The 23,852-nt window shown below is 37.5% G+C and overlaps 1 protein-coding gene across 1 annotated transcript in view; it reads left to right on the forward strand.

Annotated features, from left to right (window-relative positions):
* Positions 1–587: 587 nt before the first annotated feature.
* The window catches only part of NUBPL (NUBP iron-sulfur cluster assembly factor, mitochondrial), a 223,000-nt gene continuing 199,735 nt past the window's right edge, over positions 588–23,852 (forward strand). The window contains exons 1-3 of the mRNA XM_047075581.1: positions 588–695; positions 1,251–1,398; positions 6,433–6,467. Coding sequence (XP_046931537.1) covers positions 588–695; positions 1,251–1,398; positions 6,433–6,467 — 291 coding nt within the window. The remainder of the gene's footprint in view (positions 696–1,250; positions 1,399–6,432; positions 6,468–23,852) is intronic.

Below are 23,852 nucleotides of genomic sequence, written 5' to 3' on the forward strand. Positions count from 1 at the left end.
CAAGCCTTGTCTCACTTCCTTCTTGAGCAAAACTTACTTCATTAGAGCTGCTTTCTGATTTAGCTAAACTTTTCCAAGACCAGCAAAGCACCACACTTCTGTTTAAAGGAATTGTCAGCAACACAGCAGTAAACATGAACACAGACCGTTACTGTATATCACGCAGGGGGAAGAAAGGTAAAGTTAACAGTGGCAATGTTTAAGTTACCATAGTCTGCGCAGTGAGAAAACCTGGATTCATTTTGAAGTTTTACCATTTCCTACCTCTTTTCAGTCGGGTCAGGTCTCAGTCTGATTTCTTACCCCTGAAGAGAGGCTACTGCTAGTAAAGAATCTCCTATCTACCTACTCGAGAATTTCTGTGAGGACCAAATAGATGAGGTCTGTGAAGACATTCACAAACATTTGCTGTGAAATGTTTGTACCTGGCTACGAAATGTTCGTATTAACAAGCTGCGTTCTTGGGCTGAGGAAATTCAAAGGCGGCTAGTCGCTAGGGGGAGGAAGCCGAGCGTTACTACGTGACGTCATCACTCCACGCCGGCCGCGACGGTTTCCGGGCTGCGCTTAAAGCAGCGTTCTACGCTATGGGGTCTTGGCAGCGTTTGCTCTTGTTTGGTGGGGTGTCGCTTCGGGGTGGCGGTGGGACCAGTGTACCGCTTGGGCGAAGCCAAGTGTTGGTTTGTCGGCGCCAGGTCCGTGATGCTGCAGGACAGGGGGAAGCGGGAGGGACGGAGATGCTAGGGCGGCAGGGCCGCAGGTGCCCTGGCATAGCCTCTTGCCGACGACCCTCCTCAGACCTTAACGGGGCCCCCACTGACTCGGTGACAGACTGAGATCTCAGTTGGCTGAACGTCCCCACTTTATAAGCAGGCCCCAGTAGAACCGGCCGAGGCGAGGCGGGATATGCAACAGATTCCTAAAACATGGATGTGTGGCTTGTACACTGTTTTCTGTGTTGGTTTATTTAGAAAATAGTTTAAGGAGAAGAAAGCTTAACTCTGCACAGAGGCAGTTTATTTACTTTCCGTTTTTTACGTCTGCATATCCTGGCAGGTAAATTTCAATTTGAACAGTATATTTTTACCTTTGTGATCAATATCAATAGGTAGGACGAAAAACCGAACTAATGGAAATTAGAATTAGCCTAGAAAAGAAACCCCTCTTACAAACTCCGAATTTGTACTTTAACAGCATGATAATGGAGATGGCTCATTTTAAAACTTTTTTTAATTTTTATTTTTTTTAAGTTATCTGGCGGTGACAGTGAGACCCTAAAACAAAGAAGATCACAAATCCTGTCCCGAGGACTTCCAAAGCAGAAACCAATACAAGGTGTAAAGCAAGTTATAGTTGTGGCTTCTGGAAAAGGTGGAGTTGGAAAATCTACTACAGCAGGTATTGTAGGATATTCTGATTTCGATTAGGAATTAATGCCAACTGGCAACCGCACAGCATTAAAATTCCAGTTTTGATTTTTAAAGAGTTATTTGTGAAATTCCTAATAGCTGATTCCCTAGTACCAGGAGTTGGTAGTGATTAGGACCTTAGATTTGCATTTAGAAAAAACTAGGTACATAGCCACGTGTTTGACTTCTTGATTGAGGAAAACTTGGTCCAGTTGCCCACGAGATTGCCCAGATATTCAGTTAAGTGTCAAATGGCAATGCTGATAATCTTTTTCATAGTGTAGCTATGTAAATTAAATAAGCTAACCACTTAGCCCAGTGTCTTCTAAGTAGTAAATGCTCAGTATTCGGTTGATGTTACTATTTTTTAAACATTTGGTAACTTTAATACAAATTATTTCTATTCTTTGATATTCTTTTCTGGTCTATCAATGTACATATAGCTGCACAGTTGCAATGAGAATTTCTACATTATTGTGTCCATTTTTCATTTAACATAATATTATAAAATCACCATTGATCTAATATTTGAAAATGCTTGGAAAGGTTTAACATTGTTTCAGTTATTTAAAATATCACCTAATCTTTATATCTTTTACATTAATAATCTTGGAGCAGAGAATTTGTTTTTGGTGGCTCTTTTTATTTGTAGATTTCATCATGACTGAAGTGCTGCTTTCAGAATCCATAGGAGAAATGCCACCAGAAATAAGAGTTACCATCCACGACTAATAGCTAGATATTCCCAAAGTTTTTCAAAAGAAATTTTTTATTGCTAAAAAGATTATTCCAGTGTAATGTAAAAGGGTAAAGACTTCCCTCCTTCCAAACCTGCACAACAGAGGTGACTTGTATTATTAATTTGTAGTCATAAAACACTCTTTATCTTATTGTTTCCTTATACTTAATTTTCAGTCATTTCAGTGGGAATGGCTGCTAGTTCAGGTTTTATCCCACTGTCTTTTTGCAGATGATTTTTTTTTTTCTTTTCTTTCTCTCTCTCTCTCTTTTTTTTTTTTTAGAGGAGAGAAGAGAGACTGCCTGTGCATGTGCCTGCAAGAGCGGGTGAGGGGCAGAGGGAGAGAGAATCTTAAGCAGGCTCCTGGCCCAGCTCAGAGCCAGCTTTGGGCTCCATCTTATGACTGTGAGATCCTGACCCGAGCCAAAATCAAGAGTCAGATACTTAACTGACTCAGCCATCTAGGAGCCCCATTTGTTGCAGATGATATTTAGAAAATGACTGTCCTCATTATAGTTTATTTGTTGATTTTGGTATAGCCCTAGACTGGCAAGATCCTTGAAGTCATTTTTTTTTTTCAGACTATTGAACTTAAAGTTGGGGGACATTTGTACCTTAAAATCTTTCAGTTCCATTGAAATCAATGACATTTTTGAAATAAGGGCTAGTACAGAGTTCTGTGACTATCACTAGAGATCTTGTCTTCACTTGAAACCATATTTAGTAATTTCCCAGTATAGCAGTTTTATAGTTTTACAACCAGGTACAAATCCAACTAGATAGTGTTATTAGTTCAATTTTCTCATTTTTACCTGAAGTTAATTGTGGAAGAGTTTTTCAGATATTTTGAAGAAACTAAAATTTACCAAATATTATAGTAATAATAGGCCTCTAATATATTACTATTTGATAGATACTGTATTATTATTAAAATGATTAGTGATGTTTGTAATTAATGCTATAAGCTACACATTTTTACCTTCTTTTCTAAGGGCCTATAATCCATCTATTTAATGTTTCATTTTTAAAATATAGAAGCTTTTAGACTTTGGTTCTAGCATCCATCTCTTCTTGTTTTTTGAAAATTTAGAGTACATTTATTTGATTTCAGTGATGTGAATCCTTTTGCATCTCTGTGATTAAAGGTGGAAAGTATTTTCATGATAATATCTCTAAGTTTTTTGAGTTTTATACAATATAATTTGTTGGGTCTTTAGGTTAGTACTTAGCACATAGTTTTGTTTTTGGTTAGCAGATCATCTGTTGCCATGGAATGTGACAGCATTTTATGTTTCTTAAGTTGGCTCCACATCCATCGTGGAGCCCAGCATGGGGCTTGAATTCACAACTGTGAGATCAAGACCTGAGCTAAGGTCAAGAGTTGAACGCTTTACCAACTGAGCCACCTGGGGCACCCCTGTCACAGCATTTAAATAGGAAAATAAATGAGAAAATATACAGTTGTGACACATAGTAGTGTTTCAGTGAATGCCCCTTCCTTGCTTTTTTTGTTATGTTAGCATTATGTCATTCCTCCCAGAGAGCTGGCCTTTACTTTTTCCTAACAGCTCTATCTACATACATAAACCTTAGAAATAAGTTGTTTCTGTTTAACTCTGTTGGTATTATATTTCTTTCCCTTATATATATTTATTCTTGTCCCAAACTATCTCAAAATTCTTCCCATTTGAAAATGTATGCCCGAACATGCAGAAGGTTGAAACTAGACCACTTTCTCACACCATTTACAAAAATAAACTCAAAATGGATAAAGGACCTAAATGTGAGACAGGAAACCATCAGAACCTTAGAGGAGAAAGCAGGAAAAGACCTCTCTGACCTCAGCCGTAGCAATCTCTTACTCGACACATCCCCAAAGGCAAGGGAATTAAAAGCAAAAGTGAATTACTGGGACCTTATGAAGATAAAAAGCTTCTGCACAGCAAAGGAAACAACCAACAAAACTAAAAGACAACCAACGGAATGGGAAAAGATATTTGCAAATGACATATCGGACAAAGGGCTAGTATCTAAAATCTATAAAGAGCTCACCAAACTCCACACCCGAAAAACAAATAACCCAGTGAAGAAATGGGCAGAAAACATGAATAGACACTTCTCTAAAGAAGACATCCAGATGGCCAACAGGCACATGAAAAGATGTTCAGCGTCGCTCCTTATCAGGGAAATACAAATCAAAACCACACTCAGGTATCACCTCACGCCAGTCAGAGTGGCCAAAATGAACAAATCAGGAGACTATAGATGCTGGAGAGGATGTGGAGAAACGGGAACCCTCTTGCACTGTTGGTGGGAATGCAAATTGGTGCAGCCGCTCTGGAAAACAGTGTGGAGGTTCCTCAGAAAATTAAAAATAGACCTACCCTATGACCCAGCAATAGCACTGCTAGGAATCTACCCAAGGGATACAGGAGTACTGATGCATAGGGGCACTTGTACCCCAATGTTCATAGCAGCACTCTCAACAATAGCCAAATTATGGAAAGAGCCTAAATGTCCATCAACTGATGAATGGATAAAGAAATTGTGGTTTATATACACAATGGAATACTACGTGGCAATGAGAAAAAATGAAATATGGCCTTTTGTAGCAACGTGGATGGAACTGGAGAGTGTGATGCTAAGTGAAATAAGCCATACAGAGAAAGACAGATACCATATGGTTTCACTCTTATGTGGATCCTGAGAAACTCAACAGGAACCCATGGGGGAGGGGAAGGAAAAAAAAAAAAAAAAGACGTTAGAGTGGGAGAGAGCCAAAGCATAAGAGACTGTTAAAAACTGAGAACAAACTGAGGGTTGATGGGGGGTGGGAGGGAGGGGCGGGTGGGTGATGGGTATTGAGGAGGGCACCTTTTGGGATGAGCACTGGGTGTTGTATGGAAACCAATTTGTCAATAAACTTCATAAAAAAAAAAAAAAAAAAAAAAAAAAAAGAAAATGTATGCCCGAGATATTTTTGATTACAATGATGACATATGATGAATACAAACATTCTTTGTGATTCCATTGTGTGAATGTGAGAAGACCCTAACACTAGATGAATCACTCTCTAAAACTTTCTGCTTAATAGTTAGTTTATGTTTAACGTATGATGTACTTGAAATTCAGAATTATTTTGTAATTTATAAAAATTAGTCAGGTGTCATGGCCTAGTCTAACTATTTCGTATCAGTTTTTCATTTAATTCTCATAATGGTTATGACATAGGAATTATCCTCATTTTATACAGGAGGAAATAGATTTAGGGGTAAAATATCCTACTCCAGGTTATGTAATAGAAGATGGTAGAACTAGGATTTGAACCAGGTCTGCCTTGAAAATTTATGCTCTTAGCTGCTTTAAGGAAACCATCTCAGCATGATTTATAACATTGTTCTGTTAAGGAAATGTGATTCACAGTATGAGAGTCTGTTTATTTATCAGTCTTGGAACTGTTTTACCTTCAGACCTCTCTTCATCTCAGATGTAGCATCTCTCTATTGCTGGGCTAAAAGTAGCTTTGAGACTATTTTCCTTCTTTATGTTTTGGGATTCACTAGCAATAGGCAGTTTTGGGAACATGTTTTACTGCCTTACCTTTGACCTTCTTCCCTTTCCTCTGCAAAATGAGCTAGCCTTTTATATAGGGGTATTTGTGAGTTAGGTATTTAGAATTCCTGCATTACCAGCATTTATTTTTCAAAGGCAGTAAGATCATATACATTTTTATTAAAAGGTAGATACTTTTTCTGCACAATGTTTTTGAAAATAATTGAACTCTATGTACCATTAACATTTTTTTTTTTTTATAACATTTATCTATTTTTGGGAGTCAGAGCATGAGCAGGAGAGGTGCAAAGAGAGAGGAAGACAGGCCTCAGGCTCTGAGCCGTCAGCACAGAGTCTGACGCGGGGCTGGAACTCACAAACCATGAGATCATGACTTAGGCTGAAGTCGGATGTTTAACCAACTGAGCTACCCAGGCGCCCCAAGATTGTTTTTTTAAAAAACTAAGTAGATTATTTAAATTATTACATTATAAAAATGAATTATTTAAAATATTAATTTTAGGGTAGGCATCTATTGCTGTTGGAATATTACTGTCTCTTTTTGTCTTTTTTTACTTTCTGTATTCTTTCTTTGTCTTTGTTTTATACCAGTGTGGGGGATATATTAAAAATTTCTCATGTTTTGGTTATTACATTGAAAATATTAAAAGGCAAACTGAATTTTAGTAGAAGGAACATTACTAAATTTAATTACTTTTTTGTTTCTTACAGTGAACCTTGCACTTGCACTAGCAGCGAATGATTCGGTAGGTGTTTATTATTATGAATATTAATTGATTAAAATGCTTTTTAGGGAAATGATAAAGAACGTACTGATATTTTTCATTTACTCTGTCAGAGGCTGTGTAGTGTAGCTGTAGTCACTTGTATTTCTTTAAGGAACTAAAAAGTCTGCCATAAGTACTGATAACATTTAATGATAATGAAAATGAAAGGGGTCAAGGAATTTAGGCAGCCTCTAGAAGGTAGAAAAGGCAAGTTTATGGATTCTTTCTTAGAGCTTCCAAAACATATGTAACTCTGTCAACGCCTTAATTTTAGCTCATTGAAATCCATTTTGGACTTACGTGATAATTTCTCACAGTAGAAGTAGGAAATAAATATGGACAGGAAGTCAGTTTTCTTAGTTTTAAATTTCCAAAGATGTCTTTATTTTGCCTTTGTATTTGATAGTTTGACTAGATGTAGACTTCCAGGTTCAAAATAATTGCATCTCTGAACCTTGTAAACAACATTCCTTTTTCTTCTCACATGCTAATAAAATGTCTGATGCTAATAGGATTCATATTGCTTTGTAATAACCTGTGTTTTTCCCCTCAAAGCTTTTAGGGTTTTCTTTATGTATTTTAAGTTTAGAAATGTCATAAATATGTGTCCAGTTTTTGGCTTTAAAATTTTTTGCCTGCTTGGAAGTTAGCCAAGCAGTATCAAGGTTTGAGTCTTTTTCAGCTTAGGGAAATTTCTTCCTTGATCACTTCATTTTTTATTATTTTTTAAAATGTTTGTTTATCTTAGAGAGAGAGACAGAATGCGAGCAGGGGGAAGGGCAGAGAGAGAGGGAGACACAGAATCCAAAGCAGGCTCCAGGTTCTGAGCTGTCCTCACAGAGCCCAACATTGGGATCAAACTCATGAGCTGTGAGATCATGACCTGAGCTGAACACTTAACCAACTGAGCCATCCAGGTGCCTCTTCCTTGTTTACTTTAAGTGGTGTGTTTGTTCTCTCTCCAGGTACCTACTGGATAGGTATTAACTCTTTATGCTTATTAATTTGTCTTTCATATTCTCCATTTCTTTGTCTTTTGTTTGCTATATGTTTTGGAAGATATCTTAGACTATTTTCCACACTGCTTTGTTGGGTTTTAGTTGTTATTTAGCCCTTCTGAGTTTTATTTTTAAATTCAGAAATTGTATTTTTTCCAGTTTTCCAAAACTCTTTCATATTTTACACATACCAGAAAAACAATGGCTGTATCATTCATTTGAATCTCTCTGAGGATGCTAATTAGAACTAATAAAAAAGTGTCCCTTTTAGTGATCTGTATTTACTTAGCTTGGTGGTTCTTATAATGTGGTGCTCAGACCAGTAGAATCAGCACCACCTGAGAAATTGTTAGACATACAAAATCTTGAGCCGAACCGAAATCTGAATTAGAAACCATGAGGGTGGAGTCCCACAATCTGTGTGTGTGTGTGTGTGTGTGTGTGTGTATTTCCATACATTGTATTTTTAAATTTAATTTTTTATTGAAGTATATTTGACACAGTGTTATATTAGCTGGAATCTGTTTTAACCAGCCATCTATATGATTTTGAGGCATGCTCATCTTTGAGAATCCTGGATCTAGAGTTTGTGAAAACTCTTACCTCCTAATGTCACCCTCTTTGTTTTCTTTTTTCTTTTTAAAATGTTTTATTTATTTTTGAGAGAGCACAGGCTGGGGGAGGGGCAGAGAGAAAAGGGGACAGAGGATTTGAAGCAGGCTCTGCGCTGACAGCAGTAAGCCTGATATGGGACTTGAACTCAGCAACCATGAGACCATGACCTTAGCTGAAGTCAGATGCTCAACCAACTGAGCCACCAAGGTGATCTCTATTTACTTAGCTTGGTGGTTCTTTTTGTTTTCTAGTGTGGTTATGTTTTTTTATTTAGTTTTAAACTATTTTTTCTCTTGTTGTATCAGTGGGAATTTGAAGAGTTTAGGTAACCATATTGAAGTAAGAACCAGTAATAAATTTTTAAAAATAATTTTTATTAGGGCACTGAGTTACCCTGAAGAAGAGCCCTCATCTTGCTTAAAGAAGGGAGGAAACAGGGAAGATTCAGTGGTTGAGAAGGTAGATAAATTTGTAGGTGTGGGGATCTTTTAATTTGGTTATCATTTTAGCCAAAGCTTTGAGTCTTAAGTCAGTGTGACGCAATAATGGAATAAGAGAGCAAATGATGAAAAGAATAGTTAAAGAAGGGTTGGTTCCTTCATGTTAAATATTGCCAGTCTTGATGAGATGGTAGCTCAGAAAGTTTTTTTTTTTTTCTTCTTTTTTTTTGTGGTTTTCTTTTCTTCTTTCAGGGAGCAAGGATGAGGGCAGATCCATCTTTAATGCTTTATATGTATGATAGGGAAATGGCAACAAGAAAGGAAAAGCAATAATACTTTACCTGGCTCATTTCTTCAGAAGTCTTTAGTATCCTCAAGTGTTTTTAAACATGTTTGTAAAATCTTCCTTTCGTTGTCTATGATCCTGATGAAGGTGTTTTTTTGTTTTTCATTTCTTGATTTTTTTTTTTTTTTTTAGCAAAGTTACTATTTTTGATTAGAGTCTAGCATGTTTGTGACCTGCCAGAGTGACCTGCCAGAGGGACAGCCTGCATATAGAAAAGAAAAGCTGTATCTGTTCTATATGATGTAAATGCATCTTGCATAGTTTTTATTTTATTTTATTTTATTTTATTTTATTATTTTTTTATATGAAATTTATTGTCAAATTGGTTTCCATACAACACCCAGTGCTCATCCCAACAGGTGCCCTCCTCAATACCCCTCACCCATTCTCCCCTCCCTCCCACCCCACATCAACCCTCAGTTTGTTCTCAGTTTTTAAGAGTCTTTATGTTTTGGCTCCCTCCCTCTCTAACCTTTTTTTTTTTCTTCCCCTCCCCCATGGTCTTCTGTTAAGTTTCTTAGGAATACTACGTGGCAATGGCATAGTTTTGTACTCTGTATTTCCCAACTTAAGATTTTATTTTATTTTACTTTATTTTATGTATTTAAAGTTTATTTATTTTGAGAGAGAAAGAGAGCACACATTTGGGCTGTGTGCTCACGTACCAGCAGGAGAGGGAAAGAGAGAGAGGGAGAGAGAGAATCCCAAGCATGCTCTGCACTGTCAGTGCAGAGCCCAACGTGGGGCTCAAACTCTTGAACCATGATATCATGGCCTGAACCGAAGTCAAAAGTTGGATGCTTAACTGACTGAGCCACCTAGGCACCCTCCAACTTAATATTTTATTAATATTAAAATACTACAAAATATTGTTTGGAGGACATGTTTGGTCCTTAGGGGAAACCCAAGGTTCCTCTCAGCTCTTCTATTTGCCTGGGTTGATATAGATGGTCAGGGTATATCACTTTATGGGGTTAAAAACTCCATTAAGGATGGTGTTTTTAGAGCCTCTCTAATGATTCATTTTCATGGAGTGTTAATTTGGTGGAGCTTGTCCACAGAGTTGTATTGTATTGTAGTGTTTTTAAAAGGGGTCTCTGATTTGCTTTTCTGTAGACCAACTTTGTTCAAGACCTTGGTTGGTCTTTCTTTCTTTCTTTCTCTCTTTCTTTCTTTCTTTCTTTCTAATGTTTATTTATTTTGAGAGGGGGTGGGGGAGGGTATGAGCGGGGGAGGGGCAGAGAGAGAGGGAGACAGAGAATCCTAAGCAGGCTGTGCTGTCAGCACAGAGCCCTGTGCAGGGCTCAAACTCTTGAACCATGAGATCATGGCCTGAGACAAAATCAAGAGTCATCTTAACTGACTGAGCTCCCCAGGCACCCCTCTTACTTCCTTTCTTTTCCATGGGTTGGTGCTTACCTTTTTTCAGCATTGGAGTGGGAAGATCCAGGAAAGGGAGACAGGGCCAGGAAGCTATTCATTTTACTTTTCATGTTGACTTTAATCTCTAAACTGGATTTTGTAAACACTGGGGGTGTGTGTAAGATAGTCCATTGGGATGTGGGAGGGAAATTTTTCTTTCCCATTTGTATTAAATTTTATCTTATCTTTTTTTTTTAATTTTTTTTTTAATGTTTATTTTATTTTTGAGAGAGACAGAGACAGAATGCGAGTGGGTTAGGGTCAGAGAGAGAGGGAGACACAGAATCTGAAGCAGGCTCCAGGCTCTGAGCTGTCAGCACAGAGCCCGACGCCGGGCTTGAACTCACGAGCTGTGAGATCATGACCCAAGCCGAAGTTGGATGCTCAACCGACTGAGCCACCAGGCGCCCCAATTTTATCTTATCTTTTAAAATTTGTTTTTTTGGTATTTTTTGGAATTTATACTATATTAGTATATATAGTGTATACAGTAGCTCTATGTAATTTATAAACAAATATATTAACATATATTAGGGATGTATGCTCAGACATTTTTTTACTTATTGGAGTTCATGATCAGAAAAGTTCAGATGTCACTAGCTTCCGCAAAAGAAATTTCTGGGTTGGGTTATGGACCCAGTTTAAAAGAAGACTACTTTGTAGATTGAAGTAAAGGCCTTCCAGGAATAGGGTATGGATTTTCCCTTTTCCTAGTCTTTGGTACTTACCTTTGGGAATGTAGAAGGTAGTATTGCAGGGCAGAGTTTGGGATCATGTGTGCCATGTGTCTAAATATTGCCTCCAGTGGTTTTTTGGAGCTGGCTCATGCTAGTTTGAGAGTGCTGATTGTTAAATTTTCAGGAATTTGGGAACTAGTTGATATCCTGTTGTTACCATGCAGTAGGCCACAGTGAGAGTATTTAAACCATGGAAATCAACAAATATTGAAAATCAGACACTGCATCCCACCCCACCCTGAACCAATTGTTAAACATTTACTGGCACACCACTGATCATACGTATTGACTATCATATTTTTTTATTTTTCCTCTTTCTATCTTAACCATATTATGGATATCATTTTTCTACAATATAACTTAATAAACAGTGAGAAGAGCACTCCTGGGAGAAGGAAACATAAAGACTACCAGAAGCCATTGATAAGCTCTGTGAGATTCCTAAGTCAATTCAGTTCATTTTAGTCCAAATAACATTTGAGTACCTGTAACACTCATTGCCAGACACCCTGGAAATATAAAGAAAAATAAATGGGTTGGGGGAGTTCACAGCCAGCCAAGGCTACATTCATGAAACAGTGTTGTGTGTGTGTGTGTGTGTGTGTGTGTGTGTGTGTGTATGCACTTATATAATTTGTACATATTTCTATGTATCTGTGTGTGTGTATTTTGGTGGTATATAGATGAATTAGGTTCAATAATAGTTTCTTCTGTGAGTGAGAGAGTGTTAATTAAGATAACAGTTAAGGTTTTATGGTGCATCATAGCAGTAGACGCATTGTGTATCTTAAAGGTTTTATAATCTAGTGGAGACAAAAGGAAGATGAATGTCTTAAAATCATGAGCTGTATTCAAGGTCAAATATAGTAGTGTATCCATCCAGGATGAGTAGCTTTTATTTCAGAGAAAAGCAACTTTTTTTTTTCATAGAGCATTTTCATGAACATAATTGTATTTGGTTCTCACAGAAATGTGTAATGCAGTGCCATAGTATTTATCAGTTTTACAGTCTTTATTGATTCTGTCTGATCCTTGCCACATTTCATCAGCCAGCAAATATATTTATTTCTCTCTCTGCAATATTTTTTTAAGATGTATTTTTCTGTTGCCACCATTTCTACTCTAAGGCTCACATTATTATTTGGCTCATTTATTCATTTATACTTGAAACAGTTATTGAGTGCCTACTACATCCCAAGAACTTTGTTTGGAGGATACAGAAGTGAATGAGACACACAGTCCATGCCCTTGAGGAACTCATACACTAGCAGACCACTGCAGTGATCAAATACATTACCTACTCATGTTCAAATCCATTCAAACATAATACCTGATTACTCTTACTAAAGCACTATTGGAATTACATCACTCCCCTGCTCAGCGTCACTGTTGAATGCATTTATTGGTGTTCAAGATCCTCAGTGATATGGCTTTCATCTTTCTTTGTGGGTTTGTCTTCGGCTCTCCTAAATGGTCCTTGTGTTGTAGCTCTACCCAATCTGGGTTGCTTGAAGTTGCCAATTTGGGCTTGGATATACTATGTTCTTGCTCGCTTACAGCCTTTCTTGTACCTTACTGCTGGAGTGTCCTCTTTACTTTTTTTCAGCTTTACGTGCCCTATCTTCCAGGCTGCCATTTATGGCTGTGCTGGTTATATCCTGCATAAGGGTGCTTGTCAGGGAGGTTGTGTGATGACAGAAATCCAAACTACCCTTTTCTTGTGTAACTGGAGGCTGCAGTATTTTTTGTTTTGTTTATTTATTATTTTTTAAGTAAGCTCTAGGCCCAATCTGGGGCTTGAACGCATGACCCCCAGTATCAAGAGTCATATAATGTACCTACTTAGCCAGCCAGGCACCCCTGCAAGCTGCATTCTAATTCACACAGAGGCACTGTATGAGCCAGCTTTGCCCTCAGGGGCAGCTTAATGAAGTGCTCCCTGAATTCCTCTCTTTTTCCATATTGGGAAATCCAATAGCACTATTTTTTATTATTGTTGTTGTTGTTGTTGTTGTTGTTGTTGTCAGGGGCACCTTAATGAAGTGCTCCCTGAATTCCTCTCTTTTTCCGTATTGGGAAATCCAGTAGCACTATTTATTATTATTATTGTTGTAATGAAGTGCTCCCTGAATTCCTCTCTTTTTCTGTATTGGGAAATCCAGTAGCACTATTTATTATTATTATTGTTGTTGTTGTTGTTATTATTATTATTATTATGCCCATGCAACCATTCTGATAATTTTTATAATAACAAATGATATTACTAGCATTTATTGAGTGCTTATTATATGTCAAGCACTATTCCTCCTGACATGGTTCTTAACTCACTTATGTTTCATAGCAACCATATGGGAATAGGTACTATTATCATCCCTGTTACAGATAAGGAAGCAGAAGTACCTGGAGGCTATGTTGCCTAGGGTCTCACTCAGGAAGTAAATAGCAGAGCCAAGATTTGAATGCCAACCTAGATCCTGTGCTCTTAACTTCCTTGCTCAATTCCTATCTTAGCTAGATTCTTATGAATGAAGACTGTGTTGTCTTTATCCTTGGCTACCCCTTAGCAGCTAGCACAGTGCTTTATGACTTAGGAAATACACAATAAATGTTTGCCACATGGATGAATTGAGTACATAGAATGGTTTTACAGTATATTAAGTGCAAAGTTTAGTTTTCTTTGTTTTTTTGAGAAGTGGTGTGGTATGAGAGGACTTTTTGTGGCTTAGTAGGCTATACACTGTTCTGTTCCTGCTTCTTGAAAGCTTGTGCATTCCATGATTCTGCTTAACCCTCTTCTCATTTTGTACTCTTTATCTGCTAATCTCATTTCTCCCTCTGCTGTATTACTACCCATGTGTCTTTGATTCCAAATGTATCACCAGCCCAGATTTCTTTGCTGGGTACCAGACCTGCCTTTCTAGTTGTCTCTGAAGACATCCACTTGAATGTTTGACAGACATTCAAGCTCAGCATGTATAAAACCAAACTCTTTTCCTATAACCATCTTTGTCCTGTGGGGTCATTAGTCACCCGTTCCTACTTCTTCTACCCATTAAAGTTCTCTAGACTATGTCCTCTCATTTTAGTCCTTAATTCACTGCCTTATTCAGACTCTTACTATGTATCTTCTGTGAGGTGATCCCTGCTCTTTATTTTCTCTGCTATGATGTTTTGAGGAAAGAATTAATACTTTCCATATTATTTTAAAAGAGTTTGTCTATTTGTTTATCTCCTATGCTAGCCTGTGAACCTTTTAGGGGCAATGATTTTTTTTAAATCCTCAGTGCCTAGTTCAGTGATGGTGTATGGTAGGTTCTTGGTAAATGTTGGTAATAACAGTGGAACATTAAGTGAAGAATGATTGTGAATTTATATACACACATACATGTATATTTCATTTCTGTGGCAAATTCTAAGCATTGGATAAGTTGTTTATAATTTGGCCATTAAAGGCTAAATGATGTCTTTTTTTCTTCTACTTAATTTTATGTATTTATTTATTTAAAAAGTTTACATCCAAATTAGTTAGCATATAGTGCAACAATGATTTCAGGAGTAGATTCCTTAGTGCCCCTTACCCATTTAGCCCATTCCCCCTCTCACAACCCCTCCAGTAACCCTCTGTTCTCCATATTTAAGAGTCTCTTATGGGGCGCCTGGGTGGCTCAGTTGGTTAAGCGTGCGACTTCGGCTCAGGTCATGATCTCGCCGTCCGTGGGTTCGAGCCCTGCGTCGGGCTCTGTGCTGACAGCTCAGAGCCTGGAGCCTGTTTCAGATTCTGTGTCTCCCTCTTTCTGTGACCCTCCCCTGTCATGCTCTCTCTCTCTGTCAAAAATAAATAAATGTTAAAAAAAAAAATTAAAAAAAAAAAGAGTCTCTTATGTTTTGTCCCCCTCCCTGTTTTTATATTATTTTTGCTTCCCTTCCCTTGTGTTCATCTGTTCTCTGTCTTAAAAGTCCTCATATGAGTGAAGTCACATGATATTTGTCTTTCTCTGACTAATTTCACTTAGCATAATACCTTCTAGTTCCATCCATGTAGTTGCAAATGGCAAGATTTCATTCTTTTTGATTGCTGAGTAATACTCCATTGTGTGTGTGTGTGTGTGTGTGTGTGTGTGTGTGTGTGTGTATCCCATCTTCTTTATCCATTCATCCATCGATGGACATTTGGGATCTTTCCATACTTTGGCTATTGTTGATAGTACTCCTATGAACATGGGGGTGCGTGTGTCCCTTCGAAACAGCACATCTGTGTCCTTTGGATAAATACCTAGTAGTGCAATTGCTGGGTCGTAGGGTAGTTCTATTTTTAGTTTTTTGAAGAACCTCCATACTGTTTTCCAGAGTGGCTGCACCAGCTTGCATTCCCATAAATGATGCCTTTTTTTCCCTGAGCACATGAAATAATTAAAACTTAAATGGGTTAATATATGTGGAGAGCTTAGCACACTGGCTGATACATAGTAAGTTCTAAGTCACTTTTTAGTGTGGATAGCTAAATAAAAGTCTGTAAGTAATATTTCAAAATAAAAGTTAATACACATTTTATTTATTTGACTATTTTTGTAAACTTTTTGCTTAATTTCCATTGCTAGAATGAATCATTAGAATTTTAATTGGACTTACACATGGAAAATGAAGCAGTATTATCTTCAAAGAGTTGTGGTTTTTTTTTCATATCTCAAAATATTTTTTTCCCATGATCACATAATGTCTTTACAGTTATTCTTTCTTTTAAATTTTTTTTTTACATTTATTTATTTTTGAGAGACAGAATGAGACAAAGTGAGAGTGGGGGAGGGGCAGAGAGAGAGGGAGGCACAGGATTGGAAGCAGGCTCCAGGCTCTAAGCTGTCAGCACAGAGCCTGATGCGGGGCTCGAACCCACAGACTTTGAGATCATGACCTGAGCTGAAGTCGGATGCTGAACTGACTGAGCCACCCAGGCACCCCTACACTTATTCTTTCCAGACATCCTTCTCCTTTTCACAAATTATCATGAGTGTTTCTTTAAATAGAATTAAGATTTTCTTAAGCTTTTGAAGTTCTGTGCTCATGTTAGGAAAAATTAGGAAGTTTTTGTTCACGATTGAAGTTTCGGATTTTAGAATTTTCAGTAATCTTGGAACATATTATGTACCACCACTTAAGGCACTGATTTTCTTCATTAATAGTTATATGTATAGTAGTTACTAGTCTAGCTTGTTGATGTCAGACAAAACAGGGCTTGATTCTGGCTTTGCCTCTTGGAAACTGTGGGACTTTTGCCTGTACCTACCTCTTTTTTTTTTTTTTTTTTTAATGTTCATTTATTTTGAGAGAGAGAGAGAGAAGCAGTGCAAGCATGGGAGGGGCAGGGAGAGAGGGAGAGAGAGAATCCCAAGCAGGTTCTGCACTGTCAGCACAGAGCCCAACGTGGGGCTTGATCTCATGAGCTGTGAGATCATGTCCTGAGTTGAAATGAAGAGTTGGACACTTAACTGACTGAGCCACCCTGGTGCCCACCTATACCTACCTCTTAGGGTTGTAAGTATTAAAGGAGATGATGTTTATAAAGCACTAAGCACAGAGCCTGGCACACAATAAATGCTGATGTGAGCTATTCTTATTAGCTGTTATAACATTCCACATGCGAGCCCAAACATGTTATTATAATCTGGAATATTAGTTATGATGTGAATTTGGATTAAATATGGTTGAGACTGTGTTTCTCATAATTACATATGTGGAATCCTGATGTATACTACTTAGTGCAAGTTCATAAGGTTGTGGCTCATCTTTTTTTTTTTTTAATTTTTTTAAATGTTTACTTATTTTTGAGAGAGACAGAGACAGTATGCAAGTGGGTTGTGGCACAGAGAGAGGGAGACACAGAATCTGAAGCAGGCTCCAGTCTCCGAGCTGTCAGTACAGAGCCTGATGCAGGGCTTGAACTCACGAGCTATGAGATCATGACCTGAGCCAAAGTCAGATGCTCAACTGACTGACACCCAGGCGCCCCATGGCTCATCTTTTTTTTAATGCTAGTGCTGCACTATATTAAGTTGACTTGTTATTAATGTCTTTTTTTTAAACGGTAATTTTGTTGTATATGCAATAGATAAGTTTCTTATAAAAATATTTTGTCTCAATATTATGGTTAGCTATTTTGGAGGAAGGGTACACTATTAGTGTTTAAAGTATAATTATTTTAAAGGTAGAGGGAAACTGGGGCAAGGGATCCAGAAGGAACAATTGCAAAATGATTATTTTTTGCTTGTTTTTGTTCTTCAATTCAATGGTAATTCTTGTGGATAGATGTGTTTTATAAGTGCATTTAAATTCATGAATTTTGACATTTACCAAAAAGAAAGAGACTCAGAAAATATATTTGCAATTAGAGCAAAAAGCTTTACTAAAAGTAAGACTTTCTTTCAGGATGGGAAATGGAAATATTCATAATAATTGATGACTTTTCTTGCAAATATTTGATAATTATAGCTACACATATTCATACATACATGAATGGGGGATTATAACTTTATAATCATTGAAAAGAATGAATAGATTTCTGATGAATTTTTCTTATTCCTTCATATATAGGTTTGTTTATTCATTTATCAACCATTTATTGAAGGCCTGTCGTTTCCTAGGGGCTGTACTTAGCATGGGGATGCAGAATTGAAAAAGCCCTGCCTCTGTCCTCATCTTAGTTAATTTGCTGCCCGAGTGACTGGGAGAGTGTCATTTCCATTCCGAGCAGGGATCACTGTATGACTTGCTGATTCTTGTCTCCAGTCTTCTTCCTTTCTCACTTACCACAGATGGCTTTTCCCACTCTCAAGCCTTCTATCCCATTTTATTTACTTTACTCCTAGCATGTGGTCTTGCCTCCTAATCCACATGAATAATGGACTTTCCATTGGTAACGTACTTACTATTTTCTTCCTCTGTCGAGTGTATCTTTATACAGTCATATGATCTCTTGTCTCTTCCTGCCTCAGAGAAAGTGATATCAGACCTCATACCTCTATCTGGACTCTTTGTCCTTCATTTCCTGCCTTTTCTAGCAGTTTGATTCATAAATTCCTTTTGGTTATCTTTAGTTTCTATTTGCTAACTCCTTCCTCTTGGTCTATAGATCTACTCATGTTACTCATACACACTGAAAAATATAAATGTGTATATTTGTTGGGTGAGTGAATAAAACAGCATATCTTCTTTACCTGTTTCCCCCAAGCTTCTGCCCTCTGTTACATTCCCATTACAGCCATACTCATACTGGAGAGCGTAGTCTACACTGGCTGTGTCAGTTTACCCAATTCTCATTTATTTCTCAACTTCTATAATTTGACTTCTTATTATCATACTATTGAATTTCCTTTCCTAGTCACCAGCTATCTTCCATGAATATTTGTTCCCTTTCTCTCAATTCTACTTGATTTTCTACTCCATTGGGTTCTACTGACCACAGGTGCTGACATCTTAGAGAATATTTGTTTGGCTTTTACAGCATCATTCTGTCTTGATTCTTCTTTCTCTGACCTTTTCAGTTTCCTCTCTGACTTTTCATGTCATTCCATTTCTATACCTTATTTTCTCCCTCATGCATACATGTCCTCCCTTTATTTTCATATACTGCTTCGTCAGTGTCTCTTTTTTAAAATCCTTATTTTCATTAGTTTACTCGACATCTCCATTGGTGTTCTACAGATATGTCAGATTTAAATAATTGATATGGAACTGCCATGATTATCTTTCTCTACAAACTTCTGTTCCTGTGTTCCTTAATAATTTACGTATATGTTACCATCACCCATTTCAGTTATCTATTGATGTGTAACAAACTACCCTAAAGTTTGTGACATCAAGCGATAGCCATTATGTTCACAGATTCTGTGAGACAGGAGTTCAGACAGAATATAGCAGGGATGGCTTGTCTCTGTTCTACTGAAACTTCACCAGGGAAGACCTGGCTAGGGACTGGAATTATCTGGAGGCTCTTCACTCATATGCTTAGTACTTGGATGATGATTATTTGAGGGCTGATCTCAGTTGAGATCATTGATCTCAAAAGCATTTCTATGGCTTTTCCAAATGTTATGTGAACTTCTTTACTGCATGGTAACCTTAGTGTAGTAGGTTGACTTCTTACATAGTGGCTCAGGGCTCTAAGAGTTAGTGACCCAGTGAATAGGAAGGAAGCTCTCTGGCCTTCTTTGACTAAAGAGAAAGGCCTCAATCTTCTCTTTGGCTAAGAGAAGAAAGAGGGGAGTCAGCCTAGATTCTGGGTTGAAGTACTCATGTGTCTTCCCAGATTCAAGAGGAGGAGACATAAACTTAACTTCATGATGGGAGGGGATCAAAAAATATGTGTCCATGTTTTAAAACTACTATACCAGGTCTCCTGGTATCTTACTTCGAAACCTTGATATCATCCTTGTCTTTCATTTCTCTGATCCCACTCTGCTTTTGTATATCAGTCACTAAGTGCTGGCCTTTTCTCCATTATCATTAACCTTGGTAAGAATTCTTTCACCTTTCACTGAAGAGTTTTTTATAAACTCTTATTTGATCTACATAATCTCTCCCACCTTGAATTAAATAATTCCTCATATTGATTGTAGGATTTGTCCAGATTGCTTAGCTTAGTTCTTAAAGGTTTGTTCTACTTAAATTTCCTCTCTGCCCTTGACTTTGAATTAACTGTGCCTTTGCATTGACTGTCCTCTTTGCCTTCCTTGCCCAGCTGCTTTCACCCTTCAGGTCTCATGTTGACTGTCACCTCCTACGTGAACTCTTACTAGTGGCTTCAATAATATCACTTCTTCCTCTATTGGTTCATATGTTTATCTCCTGCCATTAGAGTGATCATAACTTCCATGATGTGAGGGACTGCATCTTAAAATCATCTGCCACTATTGCCTGGCCCATCATTACATACTTGGTAAATGCTTGCTAGGTAATTGAAAACAGGTAACACTTTGGTGGACTTCTCCAAAGGTTTGAGTTCCTGGGCTTTATTAAATGCCTATTCAAGTTTTTCAATAAAGGAGTTTACATTCTGTGGTTGAACAATTTTATTTCATTTAAAACACAGACAACAAACCCCAAAATACTTCTATTTGAAATATTATTCTTGTGTGCCAGAACATTTAGGGAAATGGGCAAATATTAGATTTAAAACAAGCTTTGTTAAGATTGAAGGCCATGAGAACGAAGTTGAAATCAGAACAGTATTGTTTTCAGTTGTGGCATTTTAAAGCTTTAATTTTGGCCTTGAAATATTTCATGTTACAGATTTCGTTCCAGCCTATTTCCTTTTAGCCAGGAACATGTGATAGCTCGCTTTTGGCAGTTGCACTGTGTGAAAGGGCTAGGGTCAGCACTGCTGGGCAGAAATGGGTCACTGAGTGTTCAGATGAAAGGGGAAGACTTTTAAAGAGTCTTTATTTATTGTTGGTGTAATAAGACAAAATAATTATAAACTTGAACCTCTCACCATTTTCTTGCTTCCTCCTTTGCGTCTCAAATGCTTTGCCAAATTAACCACATCAACCAATTTTGCAGAAAATGGCTTACTGTTTTAAATTGTTCTTTAGCTATTATTCTTAAGCTTCTTCAGAAGCCCTTTCTCCTCTCTTGTCTTCCAAAAGAACATAAGTCTCCTTTGTACTTTCGTAAAAATCTTAAATGGTCACTTAAAGAAATTAGGCAGCCTGTTCTACTTCAGTGACTGATAAAGTGCAACTGCCTTTTTTTCCTGAGTTGGGAGAACTCTAGCTTACTGTTGCTTTAAAAGATGATTTTATTACTGTCAGGACAGATAACAAGCTAGGGTTTTCTAAGAGCAATAAATGACAAGTTGGTTTATGCCTGTGGCTCTTAATGTAACATTCTTATATTAAGGTAGGAAAAGTATTCAGGTAGTCTTTAAAGGCATTCTGGATCCCCTGCATGGAGATATGGTTGCTCTTTCTTTAGATTTTTCCTGAATAGAATAAGACACACAAGTTTTCTACAAACTCTGGAATAGGCTTTGCTCTTGAGATCTGTGCTGGAATGTTATCTGGAGTGTGATGGTTCTCTTTGCCAGTCACCATGGAAACTGATCAAGGCTCTATCTTGATAGATAGTGCTAGCTATCCTTTGGGCTATTTGAGCTGCCTTAAATAAAAGATGACCTAACATTATCTAATCCTATTCTTATGTATTTTCTTTAAAAATGATTAAAAACACAGCTTACTTAAGGGAGAAGAGGATATCTGTATCATATTTCTGTTAGGCTTTTTAAAACATTCTATGCAGTTGAAGAGTATTCTGGCCAAGAAACATGACTGAAAATTTTCATTTTGGATGGGCATAATTCCTTTGGTTTGTGATTTTGTCTGTTGGCCTTTGTGCTTATATATATGCAACAGAATAACAAATGCTAAATTTCCATTACCTCCTTAGTGATGGAGAGGAACTGGTCATAGAAATTAAGGCATGGTGTATTATTTTATCATACCATTACCAAATGAAATGTGATTTAAGTGATGACTTCAGAGACATAAAAATTAAAGGCATCTGTGAACAATTAAGGTAACTAAGTGTTCAGATATTATAGACATACAGTAACACATCTTCTGAAATGACCAGTCTTTATAAAGTTAGGGAAGGCTTTATATTTACAGTAATGTTTAGAAGTTTGAACCTCAGTGGTCTCTCTCCTATTTCCTTAGTGGGGAACTGGTGAAAAGAAGGGGATGGTCTGAGCAGCAATTATCAGAGGAGTTGCCTGGTACTGATTGAAGAGTCTTTTTTTTAAAAAAACAAAACAAAACAAAAAAATATTTTAATTAAAAGCAGGCTGTGCCCTGTCAGCACAGAGCCTGACACTGGGTTCGATCTCACGAACCATGAGATCATGACCTGAGCTGAAATCAAGAGTTGGTCACTTAACTGACTGAGCCACCCAGGCATCCCTTTAATTAGTTAATTTTAAAAATTGAGGTAAAATTCACATTGACTAAGAGTTTGATAGCATTGTTTCATTTTTAAGGGTTTGTTCCATGTTCAAGGGCTGACTCTGATTAAAAAGGCAAAATGGGAAATTGGGTGATTGTGGGTTCCTCTTGGTTATTTTAAATAACATGATTTCCTTTAATGTGGAATAACATTTCTTTGTATGAAATGAAAATGAAGGATATAATACTTGGTGCTTCTACAGATAAAGATATTTTCATTCATTCGTTTAAGTATTTACTGAGTATTTACCATTTGCTAGGCACTTTCTTGGGTCCTGGAGAAAGAGTGGTCAAAATGTCTAAGTTTCTGTTTTTAAGGAGTTTATAGTCTAGTGCAAGAGATATAATAAACATATACTCTGAGGTATTAATAATTTATGAAAAATCATAAAACAGTGTGAGGAGATAGTGATGGAAGGTGCTATTTTATTTTTTTATTTTTTTTTGAGACAGAGAGAGAGATGTTGAGAAAATGTGCAGGTGCGGAGGGAGAGAGAGGAGAGGGGTAGAGGGAGAGAGAGAATCTCCACACCGGGTGTGGACCCTGATATGGAGCTCAATCTCATGACTGTGAGATCATGACCTGAGCTGAAATCAAGAGTTGGACGCTTAACCAACTGAGCGACCCAGGTACCCCAGAAGATGCTCTTTCAGATAGGGTTGTAGGAAGTTGCTCTCTGAAGACGTTTGAACAGAGGTCTAAATGAATTAAGAAATTGGGCCAAAGGAAAAGCAAAAGCCTTGAGGTTGACTCAACTTGGCCTATTTTAAAGAACAGCAGATGTGACTAGAGTGGACCCCTGGAGAGGTAGGCAGGGGACATGTTAAAGCCTTATGAGCTATGGTGGACGTTTCTGACTTTTTTTTCTGAGCATGATCTGGCGGATTTTTGACCAGGGCACTGACGTGATTTAACTTACTCCTTGATATTAAGGATGTGGCTGCATTATAGACATAGATGCAAGGGAATAAGAATAGAACCAGGGAGGCTTGCCTAGTACCTAATGCAGGAGTTTAAGCTAAAGACGATAGCTTGGACTGTATTTACTTTGGTGGTAGAGGTGTAGTGATAAGTATTTAGCTTCTAAAAATATTTTGGGGGCACCTGGGTGGCTCAGTAGGTTAAGTGTCTGACTTTGATTTAAGTCACGATCTCACCATTTGTGGGTTCCAGTCCCGTGTCGGGCTTTATTCTGACAGCTCATCCTGCTTCGAATTCTCTGTCTCCCTCTCTCTCTCTCTCTCTCTCTTCCCCTCCTCTGCTTGCACGTTCTCTCTTTCTCTCAAAAATAAATAAAAACATTTATAAAAATATTTTGAATATAGAGACAGGAGACTTACTGATGAACTGGATGTGGATCGTTAAGGAAATGATTTTTTTTTTTTTGGTATAGTAAAATAATTTACATAATTTACTGTTTTGACCCTTTTTAAATGTATGGTTCAGTGGCATTAAATGCATTCACGCTATTGTACAGTTGTCACCACTATCCAACCCCAGAACGATTTCATCATCCCAAACTGCAGTTCTGTATCCATTAAAGTCCCAATTTCCCATTCCCAGCCCATGGCAACCACCATTCTACTTTTGTACTCTTTGAACTTGGCTGCTCTACGTACCTCATCTAAGCGGAATCATACAGTATTTGTCCTTTTGTGTGTGCTTGTTTTACTTAGCATTGTTTTCAAGATGCATCCATGTTGTAACATGTATCACAATTTCATTTCCTTTTAGTTTCTTGATTTTGGTTTAAACAACTATAAGAGAGTTTAAAAAGTTGACATTTAAAAAATGTTCTAATTGCTATAGCACAT

Source organism: Lynx rufus, unplaced genomic scaffold (genome assembly GCF_022079265.1).
Source record: "Lynx rufus isolate CCGP_SWC_20201006 ecotype Redwood Valley unplaced genomic scaffold, mLynRuf1.p SCAF_13, whole genome shotgun sequence".
NCBI lineage: Eukaryota > Metazoa > Chordata > Mammalia > Carnivora > Felidae > Lynx > Lynx rufus.